Source organism: Biomphalaria glabrata, chromosome 8 (genome assembly GCF_947242115.1).
Source record: "Biomphalaria glabrata chromosome 8, xgBioGlab47.1, whole genome shotgun sequence".
Classification (NCBI taxonomy): domain Eukaryota; kingdom Metazoa; phylum Mollusca; class Gastropoda; family Planorbidae; genus Biomphalaria; species Biomphalaria glabrata.
Window position 1 is genome coordinate 40,872,697 of NC_074718.1, and position 27,757 is coordinate 40,900,453.

Below are 27,757 nucleotides of genomic sequence, written 5' to 3' on the forward strand. Positions count from 1 at the left end.
AAGACAGACGTTTGTAACTGTACAGTTTATTGAAGTTAAAAATTATTTGCTTCAATAAATAATAAAAATATTCAAACAAATGGAAAAAAAAAAACAACTTCTAATTCATGCATATGTAGTGTTCATACCTAAAGTTGTGGGTTGTATGCCATTACAGGAAATCAGTGGCTTTAATAGACACTCACATACAGAATATTTTGAATAAATATATGTTTATCTTAGTGGATAATTTGTAGACTTAACCCATAGAGTAATTATCATTACAGTCACAATATATTGACATGTACAAAGGTCTCAATATAACAAATGTATAATTATATATAATTCTAAAAAAAAAACATACTTATAGAACATTCTAATGACTGGCTTTAATCAGTTCATTTTATCGGGAATACTTTGCTTTCTTTGTTCAGCTATAATTTTTTTTTCATCAAAACAAATATTTAATATTAAACACAGATTTTAACATCAAGTTTTTCCTCTTCTGGCTTACTAAATTAACACATACAAGTTAAAATCTGTCCTTTAAAATACAAATATTTAAGAAAAACTACTGAATTAAATAATGTCTTTTATTTATTTTACAAAAAGAATAAAGTTTTGGCCATGCAGAGATAAAATATTGTGAATGACTAATATCTTTTATGTTCTTTATACAGCTAGCATTTGTGCAGAGCAAAATGAATCAATCAGTATACTTTCAAATCATCCAGTCATTTCGAAGTACAGTTGACTATTATTGATAGGCTGACAGATACAGGGGTAGGGAGAGTGGATTATTAAAGATACTGGTATGTATAAATCATTCTGTCAGAGGACATGTTCAGCTAACTTGATGTGATGCTTGGTTACAGCCAAATCTCAGTTCGACATAGGATTTCTTTGTTTCAGACCCGATCTCTGTAACCGACTCCTAAAATCTGTCAGCCTTTTTTGCTTAACAATATTTTTTTTTGTTAAGATATTCTTTTGGATTTTCAAAGGCATAAACAGAAGAAAAAAACAAATGTATTGATCTAAATAAAAAACTAAAACATTTCAGCTTTCACATACTGGACTAAATTACAATTGAAGCCAACAGTCTGCAGTAGACTTTAAAGACATACATTTACATCAGTGCTGTGTCAGATTTTGAAGATTTGATCTATGAAGAGTCAACTATATCAACAACTCTTTCAAGATTTTTTTGTACAAAATGAATAAAAAAAAAAAAAAAGATTTCACTACTGTTTAAATTAGGCAGCTGGCTTTAATGTAGGGTACAGATATATTTTTAGTCCCAATTAATTCTATAAAAAAGTCAGAAGACAACTGTGCAGGTACATAAATGATTAGCACTAACACACAAGTTTACAAAACAACCTTTACAGTGATTTAATAGAATGTGTATTTTAAAAACATTTCCACAGGGACATTGTAAAAAAAAGAAAACAGACACTATGTAGTTTAAGCCTTTAACCCTTTCTCTCTCTCTCAAGTGCAACCAACAGTCATTATAATCTCTTCAATTATTTACACAATTATTATCTGTCAATGTAAAAAAAAAATTCACAATAAGCTCCAGCTTAAATATCTTGTATAAAAATGCATCAAAATTCAAGGAAGAAGAACAAATCTATGTACACCACATTTGAAATTCAGCTCGTACAAATATTTCCTGTTTAAAATAACTAAGTACTTCAGCGAGTTTGTGTCAGTGACTGGGATAAGTTGTATTGCTAAAAACAATGATGTCATTTTATTGTGTAGTAAATTTAATCTGTTCAGACAAAAGTTTACTAATAAATTAATGGAAACTCAATTCTTTTCTCTCTCTACAATGTTAATGATCTTTCTATTGGTGGGAAAAAAAAAATATTTAAAACTAAATAATAAGGCTAAAGTTCATGAAACAAAAATTATGTTAGTTCTTAGTGAGAACAATTGGAATGAATCAAGGATGCATGAATAAAAATAACTTGTAAAAATTTAGAAGTTCAAAGATGTAAGATGGTCTACTTGAGATATGTTACAAAAAATTAAATCCAGTTCCTATTTTATATTTATTTATTACTGTTAACTAACTCTCCCTAGCTACTCTTTAGTACACATGTCAGAATAAATATTGAATCGCCTAAGCTCTACCAAAGTTTTGTTGAATCAACTTATGAATGTACTAAAGAGCACAGGTTTTCAATGGGGGGGAAAAAAATGTAAGCTGTGACATTTAAGCATGAAAGTATTATAGCTTTTAAAACCCAATCGTGGCACACACAGGAAGTAGTGTTACTTAACTTCTATTGCTGACACATCTAAATATTACATTTACATTCAGAAACTGAAATCCAAACTAAAAATCATCAGGATTCTACATCAGGACTTTTTAAAGTCCTCTGAGGACTTGTAGCTTGTCCTGCTACTCTACTGTAAAACGTTCATCATTACAAACACACAAAATAAACTTAAAATATGACTGGACTGGCATCGTGATTCGTATTTGATAGGAAATTAGAAAATTCTTTCTTACAAATGTTACACAACACATCATTTGATTCTGTTGAGCTGACGAACTACTGTAGTTGAAAAACAACAACAACAACATGTTAGCTTGGGAGTAACGTTGTTTACATTATAATAGATGCAATGATGGGTTGTAAATAAATGGTAAACCACTAACTTCAAATCAATTAACAATAAAGTGAACAAGCAACAGGCAAATGCTCTCCTCCACAAAACCATTTCAGTTTGGAGCAATTCATACATAACATACAAAAGGGAACAAAAACAAGTTGAAAAGAAATTATTTGAGATTAAATCTCAAACACCACCAATCTGCATAAATTAATCTTAGAACATCTCAAAGAAGCTCACTTGGACACAAGTGTATGACTTACAATATTGATGATAAAAATAGTTTCAAAGAGTGCACAGCTAATTAGGAAACGTTAGAAATATTGCCTCAAACCCAGCTAGCTATTTCTTTGTATCATCAACTTGTGTAAATATCTACACAACTGGCATGTCTGCTCATAACATTCAATAGTGGTATGTATTTAACAATAGGAAGGCCATTCTGTCATAATGACCTAATTGGTAAACTTAATCAACCCTGGACCACACTGACCATTAATTACACTTGCACCCAAAAAATTTAAACTGACCCTAAAAATTGTAAAAAAAAAAAAATGGAAAAATATATGTACAAGCATGCTTTTAAAATTGTACATACAAAACATTTGTACACTCTTTTACATTCATTCTTGTTTTCTGACAGAAACATATTATTGAGTTAAAACAATGTCTAGGTAGACAGTTGACTCTAGTCCGGGGTGAAACGGAAGCAGCTCATCAAATGGCAGTGGCAAGAGATTGGTGGATGGGTGGAGGAAAACAGCGAACATGTTCTGTGGGCATGCTGTCGTTGTCACCGGTTCGAAGATACTTGTTTAAGACAGAGAAAATCTGGTTGTTTAGAATTTGAAACTTCCTGATCCTGTCCACCATTTTCTTCAGTTGCTGTTGAAATACAAATAAATGTTTTGATTTTTTAAACTTTTGAGGAACATGGGAAGACTGTTCAGGAAGAATAAATATTTTAACATTTAGTCCAAACTGTTTTAATTACACTAACTTAGCTTCTATCACCAAGTTTCTCTTGATGTGTGTTTTTACAAACCCATTCTTCTTGGTTTTTTTATTCTTAGTAATAATAGTAGAAAAAGATATAGATCCCTTGAATAACACTGTCAGCTTTTCTTTTTTAACCATAAAAAAACAAATTATTTTTAAAATGTATCACTTGAACATTTTTTTTAATCTTTCAAACTTACAATTCCCTTGACATTTTCATCCTTCATGTCCACACGGTTGACTTTGAGCAGATGATAACAGAAGTCCAGTGCTTCAAACCGTCTCTGCTGACCTAATAAAGTTATAAGGACACATCCGGCCCAGTTCAAACCTTCTCCAAACAGTTCCCTGAGAAAACAATTCATATAAATTTGTATCACAAAACTTTCTTTCTAAAGTTAATTTTTAATTGGCATGAAGCAATGCTAGATAATATTAGATTTCAGAACAAGTAACGTTAACATAATTTGAAGTGCCTCAAAAAAACAGATAACCATGAAACAAAGAGTTCTGCCAAGGAAATTGAATACAATTAGCGCAATTAGCTGTTTGATTATGTAACCAGTGTAGCTACTCTTTAGAAAAAACAAATTTATAATAGCATTTGTTGTAATTTATTTCCATTTAGAAAATTTAGTTAATACTGCGCATGCCTAAAATGTATTCACATTTTAATTTTTAAAAATTTCAAAGGTATGCAGGTCGCAACAGCATCTACATTGTCATATGATATACAGCACTCATCTTTAACCTTCAGAAAAATAAAGGCAGGACATGTGTTGCTAGACATTGAAAGCTAATGTTCCAATTAAAAAAAACATATGAAAGAAAATGCATCCATTGCGTCTGCATACTGCCACACTCAAGAATTTCTAGTGGCTCAACTTACTCTATAGTGAATTCATTCTCTCCAATGGGAATGCAGTACACAAATTGTATGGCTGACCACAAGCGGTGGAACTCATTGCACTTATCCACATTCATGACACCATTGGCTGGCGGCTCTCCGTGCCACATAGGGCTGACCAGATAGGTTTCTATGCGTTTCAAGACCACCTCAAATATAGACAGGCCACAGCAGAGCCTTTCTCTAGTCAGCAGATCGCCTTCACTGGCTATGTGAGCTTGCTGAATAAATGAGACAAACAAAACATTCTGATCAAGACAACTCCTTAATTTGTACTTGTTTGGAAGGTTTATGTTTTTCACTGTTAAGATGACTATGTCAAAGGAACAATATGTGTATAAGCTAAATTTCTATTTAATAATATTATAACATTATGAACATCAAATAATAAAATATGCTCAACTCCAATATACATATTTTTCATTTAACAAAAAAAAAAATATTCATGACAAGAAAACAAGAATTAAAAACAAATTCAAATATTTCAGTTGACAGTTCAAGCTATCAAGATAATTGGGGGACAAAGCCCACTGACTTCTTCTTTGTGATGTTCTCTTTTAAATGGAGTAAGTTCACCCTCCTGCTCTGGGGGTATTCCAAAAGGGTCACTGTTCCTGGCAGACCCTCACTCTCGCTTTGCGCAGAGCTCTGCTGGTGGGGGTTTGGGGGAAACATCTGGTGTAGAAACTGCACCTGTCAGGGTATACAACTTATGCTGAAACTGATCAGCAAGACTAGCAAAGGGTCAAACAATTTAAATTTACGGGCTCTAAACTGGTGGTAACCAAAAAAAGGTCTCCCGCCTCACTCCACTTTTCGGGTATTAAACCCTGCCTAAAAAGTATGAGTGGTTGGCTAAATTAACCGGTCTATGATCCTTTAATATGTCCATTGTTAATGTCTGGACTGTCTTCACTGCTCACTTTAATGGCAAACCCAAATCTCCTCCCCCAGGAGGAACCCATACTTATGTCAATGATCAAGACAATCTACACATTTAGCTTCCAACAGACCATAAAGATATTAAGTTCCATGGTAAACCCTGGGCCTTTGGTTGGCAGCCTGGTTCTAAACACTCTAATTTATGACACTCACACTTTTGTTGCCCAGTTTCTCTATCACATGAACAACTTTGAGAGCAGCATATTTCTTTTCCAGCTGTTTCATGACTGCTTTGGCCTCGGCCTCTCTATCCTTTCCCTCTGCAAGACAAAACAGTGAAGCATACATTAATGTAATGCTGTGTAAGGAACTAGCATTCATCACATAATGGGCAGTTCAAATTTTAAAAGTCAAATGCTTTGTTACATTTCATCACAATAACAATTATTCCTTTTTTTTTAAAAAGATTTTAAAAAATCAATATTTCATTAAAAATTTCTAATAAATTGTATAAGATTGTCATCAATAGTAGGTTTTTGAAGCTTCTCCAATCTGTATTTCATCAGCAAAACTTGAATGCTGCCATTTGTCTAGAAGAATAGCAGTAGACATTTTACAACACAAAAGGAATCAATTCATAGAATCTCTCCAAAGACTTTCTGTTCATAAAGAATACAATATAACCATATTTTTGTGCTATGCAATGATTTATTAAGTACCAATAAGCTTTCCTTGCTTAAAAACAAAATCTTTAGCAACAAAACTATAACTTTTAATATTGAGATTTTTTTTTTAAAAAAGTGAAAGTAAAATAGAGTTTCCGTTTAACAGAAAATCAAAAGAAATTTTAAATTAGACTCTAAATGTGTTTAAAAGCACAGGCCTACCTCTAGGAGGAATGTAAGGCTTAGGGATCATGTTTTGAAATGGTGCTGCTTGCTTTAAGTCATAGACTTCTTCTTGTGTCTAAAATTAGATCAAGAACACAGGTACATATACTTGTCAATAATACCTAACAATTTACACTATTATGTACTTGTTAAATGTGACAAAAGTAAAAGCCTGCTTGAAATCATCTTGAGACAAGGCTATAACACTATATATATAGTTGAAACCCATGTACTACTAACCAGTGCTTGCTCCACCAACAAACAAAAGAGGACAGCATTACCAATTTCTCTGAAACTCTGAAATACTTCAGTTCTAAGATCAGGATACTGAATCAAGTCACATAACTCAGCCTGGTAGTATCCCATCACACCTGGAGATGCAAGAGTGAAATTAGAAATATATATATACAATAATTCAAACAGAAACTTTTATTAGTGACCCATAGACCACTTTATCTGTAATATCTGAAATGGGCACTATGCTGGACCACTTTTTGGATACTTGCCTATTTCATGGAAAAAATGAGTAAGAATCTAAAAAAAAAAAACAAATCATAATTTAACCCCATGTTTAGCTTTGCAAATGTGTGTGCTCTTGTGTTTACATTGAATTAGCAGTTTTACATGAGCATTTTCTGAAAATTTGGAATAAAAATGAACCAGGCACGTAAAAGTAGGTCTAGGCTTGTAATAACAAGTAGATCAATATTTTAGTTGATTTAAACTCTTAGGAGTCTGAATTTGATTAAGAATAATGTTTCTACTTCCATTAAAAGATACAGTGAGAGATCATAATTTTCATTAGGTCTAGAGCTTGAATGATAGTAAGTAAAGGGGGGGGGGGGGTGGCACTCAGGACATAAGGGACAGTTTGTTTCAGGGGCTCAGGACTGGTAGGGTTAAAAAACATTATAGTATACTTTAGATAAGGTTATGTATTTGCTTTCTTATTTGAAAAACTTTGTAAATTAATTGATTTGCAGGTCGAGTTTGTAATGTAGATTATTTCCATCCCATAAATGTGAAAATGAGAACTCACCAGGAGAGCCGTAATCAAAGCGCAGCAGTTTACAATTAACTGGCATGACTTTCATCAATGTGGTCACATAATCCAGTGTTGTGCCCGTTAACTGCCAAAAGTACAGCAACAAATTATGTTTTATTATTAATTAACTAAAAGAAAGTAAAAAAAATTTCTCCTATTACATTCATTTAGTTGATTTTTTAAAATAACCTTTTGTCACGTTTGTTTCTTCACAAAGATCAACTATTTATTCTGCCATAGCTAGCATATAACTCTCACTAAGTTCATGAGTACAAATAGAGTTGTTGGTTGTGCTGACAAAGAAAAAAAAAATACTTACAAAGTTTTCAACAGTTTTCAAAAGCTCCTCTATGACTACAGCGATGCCCTGATATCCCAGCAATCTACATATGGCTCGGAAGTGAGGGGCTCCAATGAAACCAGTGTAAAGACTATATATAGTGCTGAATGAGTGATTCAGTCTCTGAAATTATACAAATCAATATTAAATACAATTTAAAAATCTTATTTGTAATGAGAAAAATATTACAACTTTTTTTAAACTTTTACATTTACTATTTAAAAAGTCAGTACTGGTAAAGTAAAATTTTGACAAATTTATGCAGTTACAGAGACAGAAAACTGTATTTAGTAAAAAAAATGTAATTATTGCACCTGTCTTCATCAAGTTTGGTTTAATAAAAAACTGATCTGTAAAGAAAATGTACCTTGGTCCCCCATACATAATGCACTGAAGGATTTGGTGGCTTTTCCCGTTTGGTTTCTTTTTCAAATGGAAGTCTTGTCTTGACAAATCTATATTAAAAATGTATTAAAGTGCACACATTTAAGTTTCCAAAATGTTTGGACTATACTATATTGATAAAAGAGCACTAAAAAAAGCAAGTTCAACACTAAATTTGTTTTAGTATTTGTTTGCATCAAACAGAACAAAAACTAACCTGTTAGTAGCAGCATTGTAGCAGTAATTAGGCAGCAGATCTATATTTAGTTCCCAGAAAACATGCAGAGTTATTCTCCCATAAGGTGCACTAACATTATGATTGGCTTCTTTCAGCATGGCATCAAAGTCATTTAGCAGAAGATATTCCCCCATTAGTTTATGAGCCAGTCTGTTGACTTCTATCAGACCTTCAAGTTCCTAAAACAGCAAAATATTTTTAAAAATTTATTGTGACATTGAGAGTCTATTAGTATAAAATCTGTGATTCAACCAGCGTCAGAGGAAAGTATTACACAAGGCTTCTTGAAACTTTTTTGCTTAAAGAAAAGAGAATATGTTGTTTCAGACCTTGCAATCTATGGGGCAGATGATGTAAAGGTCATTTGCTTCTGTGGCCCATGGTTAACGAGAGTATTATGTGGCCAGCACAACGACCAACCATCTTAAATTTTCCCCAACTAATGTCAGGTACCCATTGGAGCTGGGGGGACTCAGAGGCGCACTGAAATCCTGAAATTCAAAATCCCAGTCTTCACCAGGATTTGAACATGGAACCATCAATTCGGAAACCAAGTGCTTTACCACTCAGCCACCACGCCTCCTGTTTTAAGGTATTCAATAAAATTAAATGTATTTTGGAAATCATATTTTAATTCTCTCTAAAAGCATTATAACCTACATCTAATTCTCCTGCATAGACTTTAGTTCATATGCTGATTGCAAAACAAAATGACATAACTTTTTTTTTAATGTTTATCTTTTCTTCTAGACACAATAAAATCCCTATAAGAAAACACAGTCCTGAACCAGTCATAGCAGAGCTGAGCAGCTTCTGTTTAACATCCAAGTGATTAACACCTCATGATCTCATTCTACATTACATAAAGATCTAAATCATTATAAAAAGAAAATCACCAGAATAATGAGTAGGTTTAGAACAACTAAAAGTCTTTTATGAAATAAACCAACTTGATTTGTATGTCAATTGAAGGCTCCAGTGTAACAAACAAGTTACTTACTATTATACCAGTAATATCCCCGCCTTCAAAACGAGATATTGCAACATCCAGGGCTTTCTGTAAAGCAGCATTCACTAACTGACTAATTAGTTTATTCAGATCTATAGAGCGTCCCAGCAACTGAAAAGAAGATGAGAAGCTACAAAGTTAGTTGGTACTGTAAATACTGTATCATTGCATTTACATCTATGTAGCTTTTCCACAAAAAATATTATGCTGAAAGAATATCAAATCATCAACCTGCATAAATATATAGATGACCATGAACTATAAAAACAAATATGTAAGCCGCAGGGGAGTCTGCAGAGCCAAGTGAAATACAAATCTAAATATGATGAGACTGACAAAATAGTTCACTAATTAGCCTACCAGAGAAAGAAAATTATTTTTCTTCATTTTCCCTAGAACAGCAGATGATCAGAAACTAAGGCAGGAGATTGTGAAAGTTTGATGGTTGCTACTGGCTAAGAGAATGACTATCAATGCTCATCAGCTTGGGAAAGATTATAGCAGCTGAAAAATAAAAGCAAAGTAGTTCCCCTTTCAGACCTTGTGGTCTATAGTGCAGATGATGTAACGGCCATCTGTTTCTGAGGCCTACAGTTAATGAGGTTGTCATGTAGCCAGCACAACGACAACCGCCTTTACTTTTCCCCAACTAATGTCAGATACCCATTAGAGGTGGGTGAACTCAAGAGGCGCCCGAAGATCCAGAAATTAAAAAATCCCAGTCTTCACCAGGATTTGAACCCGGGACCCCCAGTTCAGAAACCAAGTGCTTTACCACTAAGCCACCGCTCCTCCATAGCAGCTGAAGTCTTGTTAATGAAAAAAAAAAATTTTTTTCTTATAGCTTTTTGTGTTCACTCTATGCTAAATTTAATCAAAAGAAAAAAAAAAGAACCTTTTCACATTTTATACAACTGGAGTAAAATTTTAGTCATACAGGAAAATCCAGTCATGTATTCATAAGTAGAGCTAATGCCTTGCCCAATCAATTTTGTATCCATCTCCATAATGAGATCATTGTGCCGATGCTATTTGTAGCATTGAAAATTGACAAAATGTCTAACCTGTACGTGTCTTTGCTTCAGCAAGGTCTGATATCTGTTGGCAACAGGGAAACTGATTTTTTCTCCATTGTTCATACATTCAGCTCTGAATCTTTTATCCAATATAATACTGGGAATGAAAACAACATAATACTGGGAATGAAACAACATAATACAGGGAATAAAAGGATTAAGTGTACATTATATTTATAAATAACATAAATTGCTTGAATTATAATATTTTCTTTAAAGAGAATGAGAATATTTCTTTGAACTAAATTGAACAAAATTTTATTACCATCCAGATAAATGTTTGTAGTAAGCAAAGATCTGATCACTCAATTTATAAACAAATTGATCAAAGCAGAGGTTCACCTGAAAATAAACAAATTGTTTTGAACTTGAAAACATTTGGCAAGAATATTTAATCGTCTCTAAAAATCTAGTGAAATGTGTACAATAGATTGCCAGTCACGAGCAAGTTTTATGCAACGACTCTAGACTCAGAAAGGTACAGTCCAGTTTACTGTGTCTGTGGTGTACAAACTTTGGATCAGACAGACAGACAGACAAAGTGAGTTGATATAAGTTTGTAAAAAAGACACATCCACTGACCTCTGCCTCCACCTCATCATAAAGAAACTGTTTCCTGAACCTCATGAGGGCATATTGAGCGCTGTCGTTGTAAAGATCAAGTGGATATAAAATATATCTGAAATACAAACTCAATTTTATCAGCAAACTCTTCTCTCAACTAGGCATTCATGAAAACTAAATCAATATCAACAAAGGAAAAGTCTTTAATGAATGAATTCAAGACTTCTACTAACTAGTAGTTTGTAACAACAAACATAAAAAAAAACATCTGGTTGGCTGCTTGGGTGGTACGTGTTTCAGAATGTTATAACAATGGCCCCAAGTTCAATCCCTGCCCACTTTTATCCCTGGCTGCCCTGCCGGAGGTTCGATGATGATTAATAATCTTTATTTCTGAGGGAATGTGGGAAATGTATCATACAAACCTACTCCATATCTTGTTCCCTCCCTTTCTCTTATAAAACTAATGTCTAATTACTGTCCATAAAAATTATTAATACTTCTATATGCATAAAGTGTAAATCAAAAGCTTACTCCATCATGGAAGGTTCTTTTGTTTCAAGGATATGATCTGTTAATATCCATGGCATGGACATCTCGATAGGAAACTAATAAGACAGGAAATTGAAACAAAGTAAATAAAACATTTTTCATGTTATCTTGTAAATTGAAAGCTTATCACTACAGCTGCTATCCAATATATTTTATATCAACACAAGGAGAAACATTTTTCAAATGTGACCAAGTTGTGAGTCTACCTGAATACGTTTGCCCATGGTGAGTTCCAAGAAAAACTCCCTGTACCACAACTGTGACAGGTCACAACAGTTAAAAAGTGAAGCTACATTTGGAGGACAAAAACATATTAAACATACTGAAACAACTCAAGGCTGTTTATGAATACTATAAGCTATCATTTGGTTGTCAACAATTTTGCTTTATCATGTTAGTTAATTCAAACTTAAGATTTCATTTATACTTATTACAATTGTATTTGATCTGGATTCTGTGAAAACATCTCACCATTAAAATTGAGCAAATAATTCCAAAAAAATGATTTCCTGTGAAAGTCTTCTATTGCCTGTATGTGTTGTTCATCCATTTCCTTGCGCATGCTTTTTTTCCCACCACTCCTCTCGTCTGTCAGTGACTCCAGCATTGTTCTTACCATGTACAACTGAAGGAGAAAGTTTGTTGTTTTTTTTTTTCAAAACACTTTATACAAGTGATTATTAAATAGCTACAAAATCTAACAAAAAATACCACTACAACATTGCAAAGATTTTGTTTACCTGAGTAGAAGATGGCCCAACATTTCTGCGTGGAACTTTGATTGGAAAACCATCAGGAGGGTCTTTCTTCCCTAGAAGTGCTGGGTCGTCCGCAGGTTCTGTTCCTCTCAGCCAGTCTACACAAGTGTCTCTGACAGACATGATGATTCTGTAAGGAAATAAGATTACATGACCACATTTCCTTGAAAGTAATTTATTTAAATTTTTTTTTTAAATCATTCTAATTGTTTCATTTGCTCTGCATCATGGATAACTGAGTGTAAAGTAATCAACAGAGCTCTTTAACAGCCACTTTAATTTTCATTTGGTGCTGAATCCATTCTAGATGATGTACAGATTTAATCTTTTATCACAAAAATATTTTATGATAAGTTTAAATGACATTAAATAATAATTTTAGACTTTGAATTTCTGAGATGTGTATAGAGATATATATATATAAATTTGTAGTTCACTTTTATCTATGTCAGCGCACTCTAGACTAGGTTGACAAGTTTTACAATAATTTAACAGATGTAGATCCTCTAAATGCTGTATATTTTTAAAAAAAAGTATTTTTTAAAATTTAAATATTTTGTTTACGTTCATGCTGTAACAATACCCTTTCGGCAAAACATAAGCAATGCATTGAACAAGCAATTATGGTCCCGGCAGATCACTTTTGGGTGTATCGAGAAACAGTTCCACATAATGTTTACTAAATCCATAATTTTTTTTTTCATCAAGGAGCAATTAACCAAGCAATAAGTCACTATGGGTGACTTCAAAATTTTATGAGCCATAAGTCTGTAATGAAACTTGCTAAATTTTATTATGAGTCACTTTGCTAGGACCAATCCTTCAAAACATTCATAAGTTTAAAAGAATCTAATCTTATCAAACTAAAAACAAAAGATTACATTCTAATGATATCACTCTTCTTCTTCGAGGCTCTGCGCAGTGGCTCCCTCAAGAACAGCTGTACAAAATCCTGCAGCTCGGCATAAATGTGCCGCCTGATGGCATCCATAAAAATGGTTTCCATTCGAGCCATGAGAAGTTGAAGGCCTTTGATCATGGCAATGACTTCAATGAGAGCAAATTTTTCATCCCTGCTGTAGTTGTAGCGGGTGGCCTGAAACAAGAGATTTGGACAATAGTACTAATAAGTAAGAAAATAAGTAAGAGAATCGATTTGGATAATAGTGTTAACAAATATGAGAATTGATATTGACAATAGTATTAACAAATATGAGAATTGATTTGGACAATAGTATTAACAAGTATGACACTTTTTGAGATGACCTTAAAATGTTTTTTTAGGGAACGACTTTTGCACAATAGTAATAGTAAATTGTGACTAGGGATTTAGCACATTAATTCTGAAGAAAATTCTTTTTTGGTTATTATGAAATCTTCAGTTCTGAGTATTATTTTAACATCGTACACAATTTAAAAATTTAATAAAATAATCAAAAAATTAGAAAAAAATATAAAAAAAACATCTCACCCTTTCATACTCTTCAGCTGTTTCTGGACAGTCTTTACTGGTGTGGGGATCTGTAGGATTCATAAGTTTCCAAGAATACTAGAAAAAAAAAACAACAACATGTTATTACTTCTGGCTTGCACTTACACTTGGTACATTGCAACATGAACACAAACTTTAGACAAAGCTAAATGTAGTCCTTTTCCCCTGTGGTTAAAGCAAGAAATGTTAACATTAGTTTTGTGACTACCAGCTTCAAATTACCACTAGCAGCAGTTTAAACTTATTAATCTTCTTCAAGTGTCACATAGAATGCTTTATCACTGGATGATAGGATGACTGTTTCTAGATTAAGAACTAGATGAAGGACTCACCAATTCCATGACTTGTTGTGTCCATTTAGACAAAAGAGTCAATCCACGCAAAGCTAACTCTGTCAATTCTTTATTTTCACTGTCACTGCGAGGAGATTCTCTCATTGTTGTGGTGGCCTAAAATATCAATTACCAGTTATCTTTGAATACACTTCTACTCATTTAAAACTAAAAATGTTCATATTATTAAGTAATTCCTTGCATGACATTGATCTTATCTAATGTGTATATCAATGAGTATACTTTTTAAAAGATATAATAACGTCTGTATTTCAAAGGCATAGGTTTCAGGTGCACATTTTAGAATGTTTGCAAGATAAAAGAAACAAAACAAATCTATTACCTCATTATTATGTCTTGCCAACTGACTAACTACCTCATTATTATGTCTTGCAAACTGACTAACTACCTTATTATTATGTCTTGCCAACTGACTATCTACCTCATTATGCCTTGCCAACTAAGAACCTCATTATTTTTTTTTCCAACTAATTACCTCATTATTATGTCTTGCCAACTGACTAATGTATTGCATATGTCTTTCTCTGATCATCTCAAGGCTGCCTAGGAGATTGGACTGTGGACTCAGCTGGCTGGACTCACATGCTGGCCACTTTGAGGGGTCAAAGTTTGGCCCATTTTTGATGTAGTTGTAGGGTGCTATCATCATATCACCATACAGAGGAACCATTTCTAATTGCTAATGAAAGCAAAGGAAACAATGTTAAGATCAATTTTATTATACATCAGTGAGCAAACACGACAAGATGCATACTATTAAAATAAAGTATGGTTTTCCACTTTTAGTAACAAATGAGAAAAAAAAAATGAAATGATTTAAAGAACTGCATTTGTTGTTTTTTCTACATGTCTATTTATTTAACTTTCTATAGGTAAGTAAGATAAGCTCTACATGATATGTTTTAAAAATATTTCTTTGCCATTCAGTTCATTCTATTTGTACTTTCCCTTTTATATCTACCAATCCAAGCAGTCAGACATTTCATCTAGCCATGACTCCAGCTTCCTCTATCCAACTAAAACTTTCCCTTTTATATCTACCAATCCAAGCAGTCAGACATTTCATCTAGCCATGACTCCAGCTTCCTCCATTCCAACTAAAACTATCTCAGCTTTCAGTTCAGAAGTTTTGTTTGTGTGTTTTATTGATTTACTCACTCAACTCAGACTTAAGGTTGTATTTGTGTGTGCTAGAGTAGGTGTGTTACTAAGTCTCAGATACAATGATGACATAAGGAACATTGGTGAAATTCATAAGTTGTAACAAGTTTATTTTCAGTTAACTTTAAAATATAATATTACCTCTATCAATCCTGGCCAACTTTAAAATATACTATTACCTTTAGAATTCTATTAATCCTAGCCAACTTTAAAATATACTTTTACCTTTAGAATTCTATCAATCCTGGCCAACTTTAAAATATACTATTACCTTTAGAATTCTATCAATCCTAGCTAACTTTAAAAAATACCATTACCTTTAGAATTCTATCAATCCTGGCCAAGTTTATTCTCTTCCTGTCATTCATCCTGTAAATATTTGGCCCTTTCTCCAAATCCATGAGGAAAAGACCAAACGCCATAACCTATATACAAAAAAAGTATGTATATAGCAAAACTGTAATAAGTATTATTTTTAATATGAATAGCTAATAAAAAATAAAAAAAAAAAGAAATGTTTCTTTTTGTGTAAATATATAAACAAGGGTCCACTCTAAGAGACCTAATATCTGATACAGAAAGCATTTTGCTATGTGGAATAAGGTGCTCATAATGTTAGACATATTCTAAAAAAAAGTAACCCACATCCAGAAAAAAAAAGAATAAAATATTAAAACAAATTTATGTCTTAGGATTTATATTTCAATATGGATCATGTTTTAATATTAAATTTAGTAAATTCATAAGAAGCACTATTGATTTCTTGATTAGCTTTAAATAAAAATGAAGTTATTATAAAAATGATATCACATAAAAATAAAATTCTATTCAAATAACTATTACAGCAAATTGGTTCAGATAATTATGAATAGAATATGTATAATTGTATAATTTGCCTTCTGACCTTGACTAGCATATGCTTTTCTGTGGGTTCCAGATACATGTCTTTCTCATACATGACAAGGCAAATATTCACAACGTCTGCCAGAAGCTCATCATAACCCTGTAATTCAGATTTTTTTTAAAATCTCAAATCAAATATCTGAAACAAAACATCTCTAATAAAAAATGTATTTTCTTTTTTTAATTTTGATCACAAAGATGTTTGATATTTGTGAAAGTAAAAGACAACAGCATTGAATTAATCAAGGCCCTTTGTTAAAGAAGTGTGTTTTAACCAATATAATTGTGTTCAAGGATAATATAAACTACATGTACAGAGCCATTAATATTTTTATTAATCATTATAATTTTAAATATTTCTCAGTGACACATGTCTAGAATTTAAACTAATTAGAAGTTTAATATATATACATAGTTTCAAATAAAAAGATGTAGATTGAATATCTAAAGATGTAAACTGGATATTTAAAGATGTGGACTGGATATTTAAAGATGTGATCATGTGGACTGGATATTTCAAGATGTAGACTGCATATCTAGAGAAGTCAAGCTTTAGTTATCTAGGAGTTTTTTAGTTATCAACTAGACTGATAAATGACGATAAGCTAAATAAACATAACACAAGAATGTCAATATTTTTAAAATTGCCACATTGTTGTTGGCTAGTAATGCTGTGCAAATAATGTGTACATACAATCTAACATTTCATGAAATATTAAATTTTTTTATAATATCTTCACTATAAATGATAGATGAAACCTATAAATGTCTTGATACAGTACCTGAATCTCAGCCAGCCTAGACTTTAAAGTGTCTCTAATTTTGTTCTGAGTGGCCAAATTCATAGAGAGATTCTGTGAGTCTTGCATTGCTTGCTGGTCTGCCATCACCTTCAAAAACTGGGCAGCACTAAAATAATAGAAAATATATATGCTATAATTAAACATTATGTCAAAACAGACATTTTTAAATACCAATATGTTAATTAACCAAGTAAACTGTATGGTACTAACAAAGGAATGAAGTCATGGACATAAAATAATGACAAAGTGAGAATATATAAATCGAATATAAATATATCTATAAATTTATATTAAACTAAACAGAAAACGTAGCTTTTAAGTATGTCTGGCTGACATTTAACATTACATTATAAAACAACGACACATCTTATCAGTTCTAAAGAAGGTCATTGTGAGAGTTAAAAACCAAACTTGGTGAGAATGTGATCTGCCAAAGTAAACATGAGGTGAAGTGATAATAAGAAAAATGCCAATTTATTTTTAACATATAGATTTTAACATATAACCTATAAAAGGTGGCTTATGATAATAATGTAGTGTAGTCTTTATGGGGCAAAATCAAAGTAATAAAAAAATCTTTTTTTTTAATATAAAGCTGCTTTGATGTTTGAATAATCATATTTAAAAATTGTTATGAATTATAAATATTTAGTCCTATATTTGTTTTATGTGCACAATGTGTTTATATACAATTTGAAGTAACATTCAGTTCAATTTAACAGCAAATATAAAACTCTTGTCTAATTATTTGTTTTCTTCACAAATTTTATTTTTTCCTGAACACAAAATGTGGCTATCAATACACTAACTGTGACATTTAAATACACAAAATGAGAAATGTAACTTGTTTACAGTACTATCTAAAATAAATAAACTATAACAAGCATAGAAGTTATATTAGTGTTTTACCCAAAACCAGATAAATATGGCAGAAATAGTATTGATTTGATCAATAAAAGCTACATTTTCTTGTTAAACTAGCCAATAGTATAGTAGATTGATTATACAATAGTATTGTGGAATACAAGTCTAATGGGTTGAGGCTGAGTTATCACGATTGATTCCCAAGTTTTCCTTATTCTTCTTAATCTTTTAATAAATCAAGTAAACATTGTTATGAAAAGCAATTAGAATAGAAATGTTAGTTGTATCTGAAGCCAGATTTCTTTGTAACGTATGCTAACAGCAAAACTGGTGTACTAATCCACAAGGAAAAAATTGAACAATTTCAGAAAGCAGACATGTCTCAGCACACTTGAGATAATGTGCACAAGTGTAAAACACATCAGTGCCAGATAATAGTGTCGAAAAAAAAACAAAAAACCTAACACTAAAGTTTGTTTTAATAAATTAGTAAAATGTGATACATAATAAGTTTTATAAAATATATCTAGAGTGAAAGGTCAAAAATGTCTCAATACCAAGTTTATTTAGCTGAAAACATATGAAAAGTTATCTTTCACCAGACAAATAATGTCATGTTTAAATGCAACAGAACGGTCAGCAACTCAGTTACTATAATATTAGTGCGTGAATTCTATAGAATTGACCAAAGGGATCTTTGTAAAAGCCACCGACTGTGTGAGTGAAGCAGATGTACATAAAAAGAATTGGCAGAATTAAGAGCTGTGCAAGCTTTGGAGTGACAATATGTGGCCCCTTACATCAGGCCCTCTAGCTACTGCTTTTGTTTGTTACCGTTTGTACACAGAGTAATCATTGTTTATACTGGCTTTCATGTTGGTTAGCTCGTTCAATACGGCAAACATGTTCAGAAGTTTGCCTAAAGTTAGCAGATAAGACTCTGAGACAAAGTCATTCTTGGCCCCTTTGAGGCACAAGCGCCTGACTTCATTGCAAAAATGGTGTATGGCTCGCCCCTGAAAGGAAAAAATTCAGTTTAATCCTTTCACCTATAGAGATTGAATCTTGAGTTCCAAGCTGAAAAAAAGTCAATAATTAGTAAAGCTAGAGTTGCTTAGCAGAAGTGGGGTAAACCATCACATAGCTTTGGATAAATCAATAGTGAAATTCACAAACATTGTTGTTCTCACTGTTACATTATGTTTTGATTTCTTCCATTTCTGCTAAGCAACCAATGCTAACACAACAAGGATCATGCCAGAAATCCAACAAATTACCGCCGGTATGCAGAGTAGTCATTTCGCACACTGGCCTTCATGTTCTTCAACTCGTCCAGCTCTGCAAACATGTTGATTAGCTTGCCCAGGGTCAGCAAGTAAGCCTCGGAAACAAAATCCTGACGCTTCTCCTTGTGGCACAGCCTCTTTACCTCCTCACAGAAGAGGTCTATGGCTCTTTTCTAAACACAAGTAGTCGTGTTGATACAAGTACAATGTCAACGATTAAGTAACCAATGACATCAAAGTAAGGACATAATGTCATATCAATGTAATTTGGCCTATCTAACTAACACTTAAAACTGTAATTATACAAATAATCTAATCAAAGATAATTTGCTTTAAAAGCTGTCTTTAAAAGCACAATAATAATAATGTAGGCTCTAACTATCAATACAATTAAAGACTTTTAAGAGAAACTTACAAAAAATAAAGTATCTCTATAAAAAACAACAACCTAGAAGACCTTCAAGAAAAAGTAGCTTTGAAAGCAGATGGAATTTTTAAGTTTATGTGGAGCCAAACAGAAGTGTATATTAAATTTTGTTTCCCCTAAACAAATGCCAAGCAAACATTCATGATAAATGGACACTTTTACATACTGCAGTTTCACCCCAAGTTAACCAGACCACCCCGTAATAATCTCCTCTTTCCCCCCCCCCCCCCCCCAAATACTAGAATTTACAATTCAGAATTCTTAAGTGGGAAGTGAGTCAAAGAGTTACTAGACTTTTTAAGTACCACCTTGACAAATGAAAGTGAAAAAACAAAGACAATATTATCTTACATAACAGTATTATTTACTTCCCCGTCACACTCTGTAGAGATTTGGAAACAAACATTGTATTCTTCAAGTGATCACAATAGTAGTGTAATCAAATAGCTTATGATAACTTGAGTTACTTTAATATAAGAATGACAGCTATTGAGATGCCCTTTAAGAACAAAGCTGTCATAAGTAACTAAATGTATGAAAACAATATAACCATTATTTACAGGTTTTCTAAAAACACAGAGATGTATAATAGTTCTACCCCTTCCGTAACTAAGTTACAAAATGAGATGGTTTGAAATTCACCCATTTTGTTTTGAGAAGTTTAAAAGTACAGTAACTTTCTCCCAGTCTAGTCCGACTCTAGCTTCAAGTATTTACCTGAAAGAACATGAATTGCATTAGTTTGTTCACGTGTGGCTCCAGAACTTCGACTGTCTTTTGGTAAATCTCTGTTCTATTCTCTTGCTCATTGCTCTTCACCTACATGTAGTTTTTTTTTATTTTAAATCAACATTGATACACCTGACACTCATTAGTATAAACTTTGAACTACCAACAGCAATGCAAGAAATATGTTCTTTAAAATCTTTTAGAAAGAAAGATCTTTAAAAAAAAAACACTAATAAAAGTATCTGATTTTGAGTTTTAATTATCAAACTAAAATAAGCAGAAACTAAAATTTAATAATAAATAAATTAATCCTACAAAAAAAAAAATAGAACTGTATTTATACATTGTAACCATTATGTCCAATGATCAAAGATAAGTCCTACATTTGAAGCCAACAAAGACAAACATTTTACCTGAGGTATAGCTCTTGAACAGCATCTCCAAGTATACAGCATGACAGCATACTCCTCACCTTCTTCTAGTAACAGATTCTAAGTAGAAACAAGAGTGGATTGATTAACAGCAGCTACTCAAATACAAATAATTCATTTCTATACACAGATTAAAGAAAATTTAGAGAAGCTGTAATTTTCTTAAATTCAAGTAAGTGGAATTGGGTGGCTTTATATGTTTTAGTATTTCCAGAAACTATGTCTGGTGACATGGCAGCTGAGTGATTAAGGGCTTAGCTTCCGAACCTGGGGTCCTGAGTTCAAATCTCAGTGAAGACTGGGATATTGAATTTCAGGATTTTTAAGGCGCCTGAGTCCACCCAACTCTAATGGGTACCTGACTTAAGTTAGGAAAGTAAAGGGGGTTAGTAATTGTGCTGACCACATGATACCCTGCTTGTTAACTGTTGGCTAAAGAAACAGATGACATCATCTGCCCTATAGATCGCAAGGTCTGAAAGGGGAACTTAAACTTTTTTCTTTACTTTATGTAAATATGGTGACCCATATTTCACTGTGTTTCCAGAGATCCTTGTTTAGATGCAGTCAGAAGAAATAACAGAAATCATCTTTTACAAAATAAAACAGTAAAATGCTCCTAATAGAAATCATGAAAAGATTGAACACATACTATAGCTTTAATTTCAATTATTGAGTCATAACATTTGATTTAACATGAAGCTGGAGTTTTCTGAACGCCCCCTGCTTATAATCTTCCTGTGTGCCCTATATATACCCTTTCTAAAATTAGCTTCTCCAACATAAGAAGAAGGAATGAGAACTCTATATCTTTCTAGGTTATTTTTAGCACTAATAGAAATTCAGAGTTGCTTCTCAAAACCAGTGTGTAAGTAAACATCTAGTTTACACATCTCAAGAGACCTACATTACTACTCACAATAATGTCATGCTAAGCCTTTGGAAAAATATTTAAATTTGGAAAATCTTAACAACCCGTTGCATGGATGCAAGCAACAGAGCCCCATTTCGCCTGCAAGGAAGAGTTGACAACCCCAAAAAATCTACAAGCATGATGGTACTTATGCCTTCAAGATATAAATAGTACATTAAGCACATTTTAGATGTAATAAAAAATAATATATATATATATAATCTATGTGCATTTTCTTTTAACACCAAAAAAACTATAAATACTCAGCTTTTATTTAGTTTGCTATTTGCAATAATACACTCAATGTGTTAAATGATCTACATTGGAAATACAGGCAGGACCTTAAAAACTCAACTCCAAGAACACCTTAGAGATATTCAAAATCTTGCAACTAAACCCGTTTCTATTCATTTCATTAACATCCATCATAGGGCCACCACTGATCTCCTCATCACTGCTTTACAACAATGCAATGACAAAAACACCAGTCTGCAGATTGAAAATAAACCTATTTACATGTCAGGCACCCTCCAACCCCACAGGATCAACAACCAAACACACTTTTATTCAAAATGAGATTGGGACTAACACTCCACCCTTTTCCCATTTATTTTTGCCAGACATCACCACCCCTTTCAGATTTCCTGCACCTTTACACCATCATAGTCATTTTTTTTCTCCCTCGATAGAGAACAACATTGGAAAGTTAAGTTAACTTAAGCCTGTTTCATGTTTATTGATTTTTTTTTGTTTGTTTGTTTGTTTTGCAGCTGATGAAGGCCTCATGGCCCTAACATCCTTTGTTTTTACTTGGTCCAGCAAGGTTACATATATGTATGTTTATTGTATTTTTTTGTACTTAAATAGTCAGCTGTTTAACTAAAAAAAAAAATTATTTCAAAAATGACTAACTGAACACAAGCATAATGATTTTTCTATAAAATATGTCTAAATGTTGAGTAGCAATGCTTAACACCTTACCAAATCTGCCTGAACTGTAGCTTGTTCTTTATATTTGGCAACACTTTTGACAAAAGCATTTTTATCTTCAAAGTTGGTATCAAAATTGGCCCTATAGTGAACAGAGAGGGAGAGTGCTTCTATACAGGGCTGCTGGTCGGGTAGTGGAAGGTCATCCAGGAGGTCCACGTTCTCAAGAGCGTTGGTCAGCGTTACTTTATTTTCTCCTGACATGTTGCAATGGGCAATGTGGACTTCTACGAATGGTGATTATTTATGATAGCCTATGGAGGAGAAGATAATATAATTTTATTGGTTCAAACAAATAGAAATTCAGTTTGACTACTATTGTCCACCTCAGAATTACTACTATAAAATTAACAATATATATATCATATGCAAACATGAAAAACATTCATACATGAAACATACACACCCTCACACACATAAGCAGTGCTTTATTGAATTAGGCTTCTATGCCCTTCTCATGATGACAGATGGCCTTGCAACACCCTGACTGAAAGTGTAATAAAGGAGTTTTTTAATGGAGAGGATACGACCACTACATCTAGATCTGATGTAAAAGTGGTGCAAATTGTCTTAAAGAATTGTTTTTGGAAAGGCATCTTTAATGAAAATGTTCTTAATGAAATACATTGGCTGTGTTTAAGTGATAAACAATGACTTTTTAATTAAGTTAAAATGTACAAAAAAAAGCTATAAAATATTAGATTAAAAAGACATTATATATATCCTTTAAATCTCAACTATTATTTTTTTATCTGCTTATCAGATATTAGGTACAAATATGAAAACACCAAAATAAAATTTTAAGCAAAGGAAAGGCTTTTAACAGACTTTTACCAAATAAAAACTACAGAATAAGAGAAAGATATCAATAGTTTCTAGGAAAGATTTGATTAGCAATAAATATTTAGGTTTATATGGCTTTTAACTCAACAACTTTTTGCACCACTAAGTTTGTAATTTTCCTCTGTTCACAATGACATCATTTGCTATATATTAAATTGTGCAGTACAGAGAAAAAAAAAGAGGTGGTTAATGAACAGAGCACATAGTAAAGTTAACTACTGATCACTGCTATCTCACGTACAACAAACTTTTCTGCTTGAAACATCAAAATTAACATTGTAAAATTCACCTACAACTGTGTGCTACCTGTTGACATTACATTCCACCACTCAATCGGCATCAACATTTCAGTTCAATGAGAAATGTCTGGCATATATCTACACATAGAGTGACAAACTTAAATTCTGAACAGCAGCAGATTTATTCTTTGAGTTGTGTAATGGTTGCTCTTTATCAAATCTTATTATTAGAGGTTTCAAGGACATTGCTAGCTTTATATTTAAGCATAAATACAAATATCTATTGCATATAAATCTGCATCAAAAATATTAAAATGTATGAGTGTCATGTCTTTTTTTAAATATTATTTATGTTATCACAGATTTTCAAATTTTATATAAATCAGAACTCTGGAAATTCAGTTGACAAAGAGAAAAGTGGAGGGTAAACTGTGCTCCTCAACCAAGAGAAACACATTAAAAAAATGACTGTAGCAGTATTGATGACTAACATATATAAGTGTTTGTATAATATTGTCTCACCTTAGTGACCTGTAATGGGGTGGGACTAATCATGACTGACTGGGTTAATAAACAATAAACTTGTAGATATCTATACTATTGATAGCATAGTTTGTTAGAGTTAGAGTCAATGAATGTGATATGGACTGTCTATTTCTTTGCTTATTCATTAGGTTTGTTACATCCTAAATCTAGGTTAACCATGTATGTTAAAGCTAAAACACAGTTTTGGAATTTTACTGAGACATTTAAGTGCAGCCATATCTCTGTTGTGCCTCCTATGTTACCATTCTTTTTACTGAAGACATATTTTTTTAAACTAGAGGAAACCTTTGCCCTCCATTGACTAATTTAAAGCTTGAAATTTCTAATATTGTCAGACTGCAGGAGGCACAAGGTTCCCATTAGCTTAATTTATATTGTAGTAAATTCAGCAATAATAATGTTCATATTCCTAGTTGCGACATGCATATTTTTTCCGAATTTTGTACAGACAAAGCTGTTGTCTGCTGGTGGTCTATTTAAGTTTTCTTTCTGTCTTTTGCGCCTGTCTTCAATAATGACTCATAATGTCTCAAATGTTTGTCCCGCAGCTTTTGTAAGAGCTCCAACTGTCTCTCTCAGAGGCCATCTGCTGCCAGAGAATGCTGCCAGGTACGTTCCTCTATGCCTGTGAGGGCGAAATGGCGCCTGAATGGATCTTTATAAGTGCTTAAGTGGGGGTAATCTCTGTAATGCCTTCCAAAGAAGATTGCCATTTAGCATGCGGCCATTTCCCATGTGGAATAAGTGTTATTGACAGCATAAAAATTAATAACTAAATGACATTTTGTTCAAATGTGCCCTCACGCTTCTTTATAAGTGTTTTTCTTAGAGAGGGTGCTGGCGGATTTTTTAAAAGAAAAATTTAAAAAGGGGGCAGTAAGCCAAAAAAGGTTGAAGACCACTGATCTAGAGACTAGACTAGACAGACCTATAGTCTATAGACCTATACTCTGACTCTACTATAGACACTAGACTATGATCATACTACATAGATGTAGATCTAGATTATTCTAGATCTAGACTAGATTTTCTAGATCGTGTCTACTGGTAAACTGCACTCTCAGTCTTAGTCAACTCTTAGACTTAGTCTCTAGTGACTCTAGATCTAGAAATCTAGGTTCTAGATATCTAGATGAAGTATGTTCTAGAAATTTAAATTACAGAATACAGATTACAGTTGTTGAGTTATTAGAATAATTAGATCTAAAAAAAAATAGATTCTAGTATTTCTAGTTAGTCACTCAGACTCAAGTCACTGTGGCACTGGACTGTGTCTGTATTAGTAGTGTAGTGTAAGTGTTACACAGTTACATGAGTTACAGTAAGTCTCATTCAATTTTCATGATTGACTCAGTCTCAACTCAACTCAAACTGTCTCAAGTTAGAGTCCAGCTGTAAGTTTAAAATACCTCTAAATGATCCCATTTAGATCTGTTTACTTGAGTTAATCCATAGATCTATATAAAATATATATATAGATCTTGATCTATAATTTAGATATATAAATTTATTGACTTAGAGACTCTATTAGAAAAGATATTGAGTCTTCATACATTATTAAATAGTCTAGTTTATCATTATTGTTGAAATCCAGGTCTAATATAAGTGCTTCCGCATCGTTGAAATAAAAGTATCGTAGCAAGTAATCGTAACTACAGCAAAGTTTTATCTTTATCTTTTTTTTTAAATCTAGATCTAGATCTAGTCTGCCGAAACTAAACAGAAATAAATCAAATTAAAAATTAGATCCACAGTTTGTGTAGATCTATAGATCTAAATTTATATAAAGTTCTAGTTTAAGGAGAAACGCCTTTTGTATTTTAATGGTATGACGAGTAGTTGTACTTGCCATTTTGTATTTTTGTGCTATCTGGAAACAATTTGTGTTAAGTCTCTGTTTAAGTACTTACACTTAAACTGGGCGTGCCTCAAGACAATGGCAAACCACAGGGCATGTGCATGCATAAAGACGGCAGTAACATCCTTTTAAACAAATTAATGCAATTGCATATTTTTTAAATGGTAGAAACAAATTTACTGATAGAGCTAGTATGCAAGCAAAAACATAAAGAAACAATCATCGACCTTGCGCCTCCCCCCCCCCATAGTGACTGAGGTTTATTTTATCTTATATATTACAGACGTTACTTTAAAAAAAAGAAGATAATTACGTCCTACGCATTTCATGTGTCAATCTACTCATGCATGTTAATCAATGACTTAAACTCCTCTAAGTCGTTGGTTTTCCTGGCTGATTCGCAGGCAACCTCTAATGGTAGGCCCTACTATATAATAGAGAAGAAAGAGCACCTGTTGCCTACGAATTTGTTCTAGCGGCTTATGGAATAAGAAATGTACCTCTATCTTTGTGTCTTTCTGAATATTTCATTAGGTTTTGTTTTTCTATTTGTATTACGGTTCAGTGTTTTATGTTTGAGATGCCTATATGCTGCCCTGGATTTGGCAAAATATGAAGGTCACAGCTGGGGCTGTGTTGCCACGGGAAATACTGCATTCCTCATAAATTTTCGGACTCAAAGACAAGCCTTATTATGTATGATAAAGGAATATTCAAACTTGTAGCTTTTAATAAAATTACTAATTAAATCAAATCAGCCAGGAAACTCAATTAAGAACTTAGACTTAGGAGAATAAATGACTACATTGACATGAAATGCGTAGGACATAATAATCTTCTTTTTTGAAGTAACGTCTGTAATATCCTATCTAATTTGTCTATGCATGATGTAGGCCTAATAATATATGTCATTATTTCGCAGCTTAATCAATCATAATTTCAAGCTTGCATTCAGAAATTATATTAAAAGGGAAGCATATTCATTTTAGCTTTTGAGACATGGAATAAGAGTTTGCCTAAATTAACCCAGAAAACCAATGACTTAGAATACAATATTACATTAGTAGGCCTATAGTTCCATGATTACACTTACTATAATTTACAACTATCCTAAGAATTATAATGTAATGATCTTAGGACCAGATTTAAACTTAATAAAGCTTAAAGCTTTTTAAGATACTGGGCCCCTTGTGATGAACATAAAGGAATTTTTCCTTTGCTCTTTCTTCAAAACAATTGAAAATATCCATGGAAACATATTTTGGGGACCCCAAACAAGTGGGACCCTACGCTATTGCTTATGCTGTCTATTGGTAAATCCTGCACTGAATCATAATTAATTTTGGAAGTCAATATGACTCTTCAATATGATTTGATTCAAATGTCTTATATTTGTCGAAAATGGAAAAAAAAAATAATGAAATTATAACCACTCTTTTTGTTCTGGATTGCAAATATATCAATATCACAGTTTGCATTACTTAGTATTTTTAATATAAGGCTGTGAAGAAGTCACAGTAGCTCATATAAGAATCACATTGATATCAATGGCGATCTCAGTAATTATGTGAAGGCACAGTTAGGATTTGACAAACAGCTTTTGCTGTTATGTTTGCATTACTCTATAATAGATATCACTGTGAAATTTTCATAACTTAATTGCAC

At 32.6% G+C, this 27,757-nt stretch overlaps 1 protein-coding gene across 2 annotated transcripts; it reads right to left on the minus strand.

Annotated features, from left to right (window-relative positions):
- Positions 1-10: 10 nt before the first annotated feature.
- On the minus strand, positions 11-25,833 carry LOC106076579 (cytoplasmic FMR1-interacting protein-like). Of its 2 annotated transcripts, none has more exons than XM_056037406.1 (30): positions 25,644-25,833; positions 22,598-22,860; positions 20,686-20,763; positions 20,261-20,362; positions 18,665-18,846; positions 16,946-17,072; positions 16,165-16,263; positions 15,578-15,685; positions 14,575-14,778; positions 14,079-14,195; positions 13,726-13,803; positions 13,136-13,350; positions 12,237-12,384; positions 11,968-12,121; positions 11,703-11,785; positions 11,479-11,552; positions 10,963-11,059; positions 10,646-10,722; positions 10,369-10,477; positions 9,296-9,415; positions 8,275-8,474; positions 8,041-8,128; positions 7,653-7,796; positions 7,328-7,418; positions 6,529-6,659; positions 6,286-6,364; positions 5,612-5,718; positions 4,499-4,737; positions 3,810-3,957; positions 11-3,495 (listed from the first exon to the last, which is right to left on the minus strand). In XM_056037406.1, the coding sequence occupies exons 2-30, from the start codon at positions 22,808-22,810 to the stop codon at positions 3,328-3,330; spliced, it is 3,780 nt and encodes a 1,259-aa protein (XP_055893381.1). In that variant the 5' UTR covers positions 22,811-22,860; positions 25,644-25,833; the 3' UTR covers positions 11-3,327. The 2 variants fall into 2 exon arrangements, with proteins under 2 accessions (XP_055893381.1, XP_013092862.2); XM_013237408.2 differs by lacking the exon at positions 18,665-18,846 and adding an exon at positions 19,108-19,289.
- Positions 25,834-27,757: the final 1,924 nt, after the last annotated feature.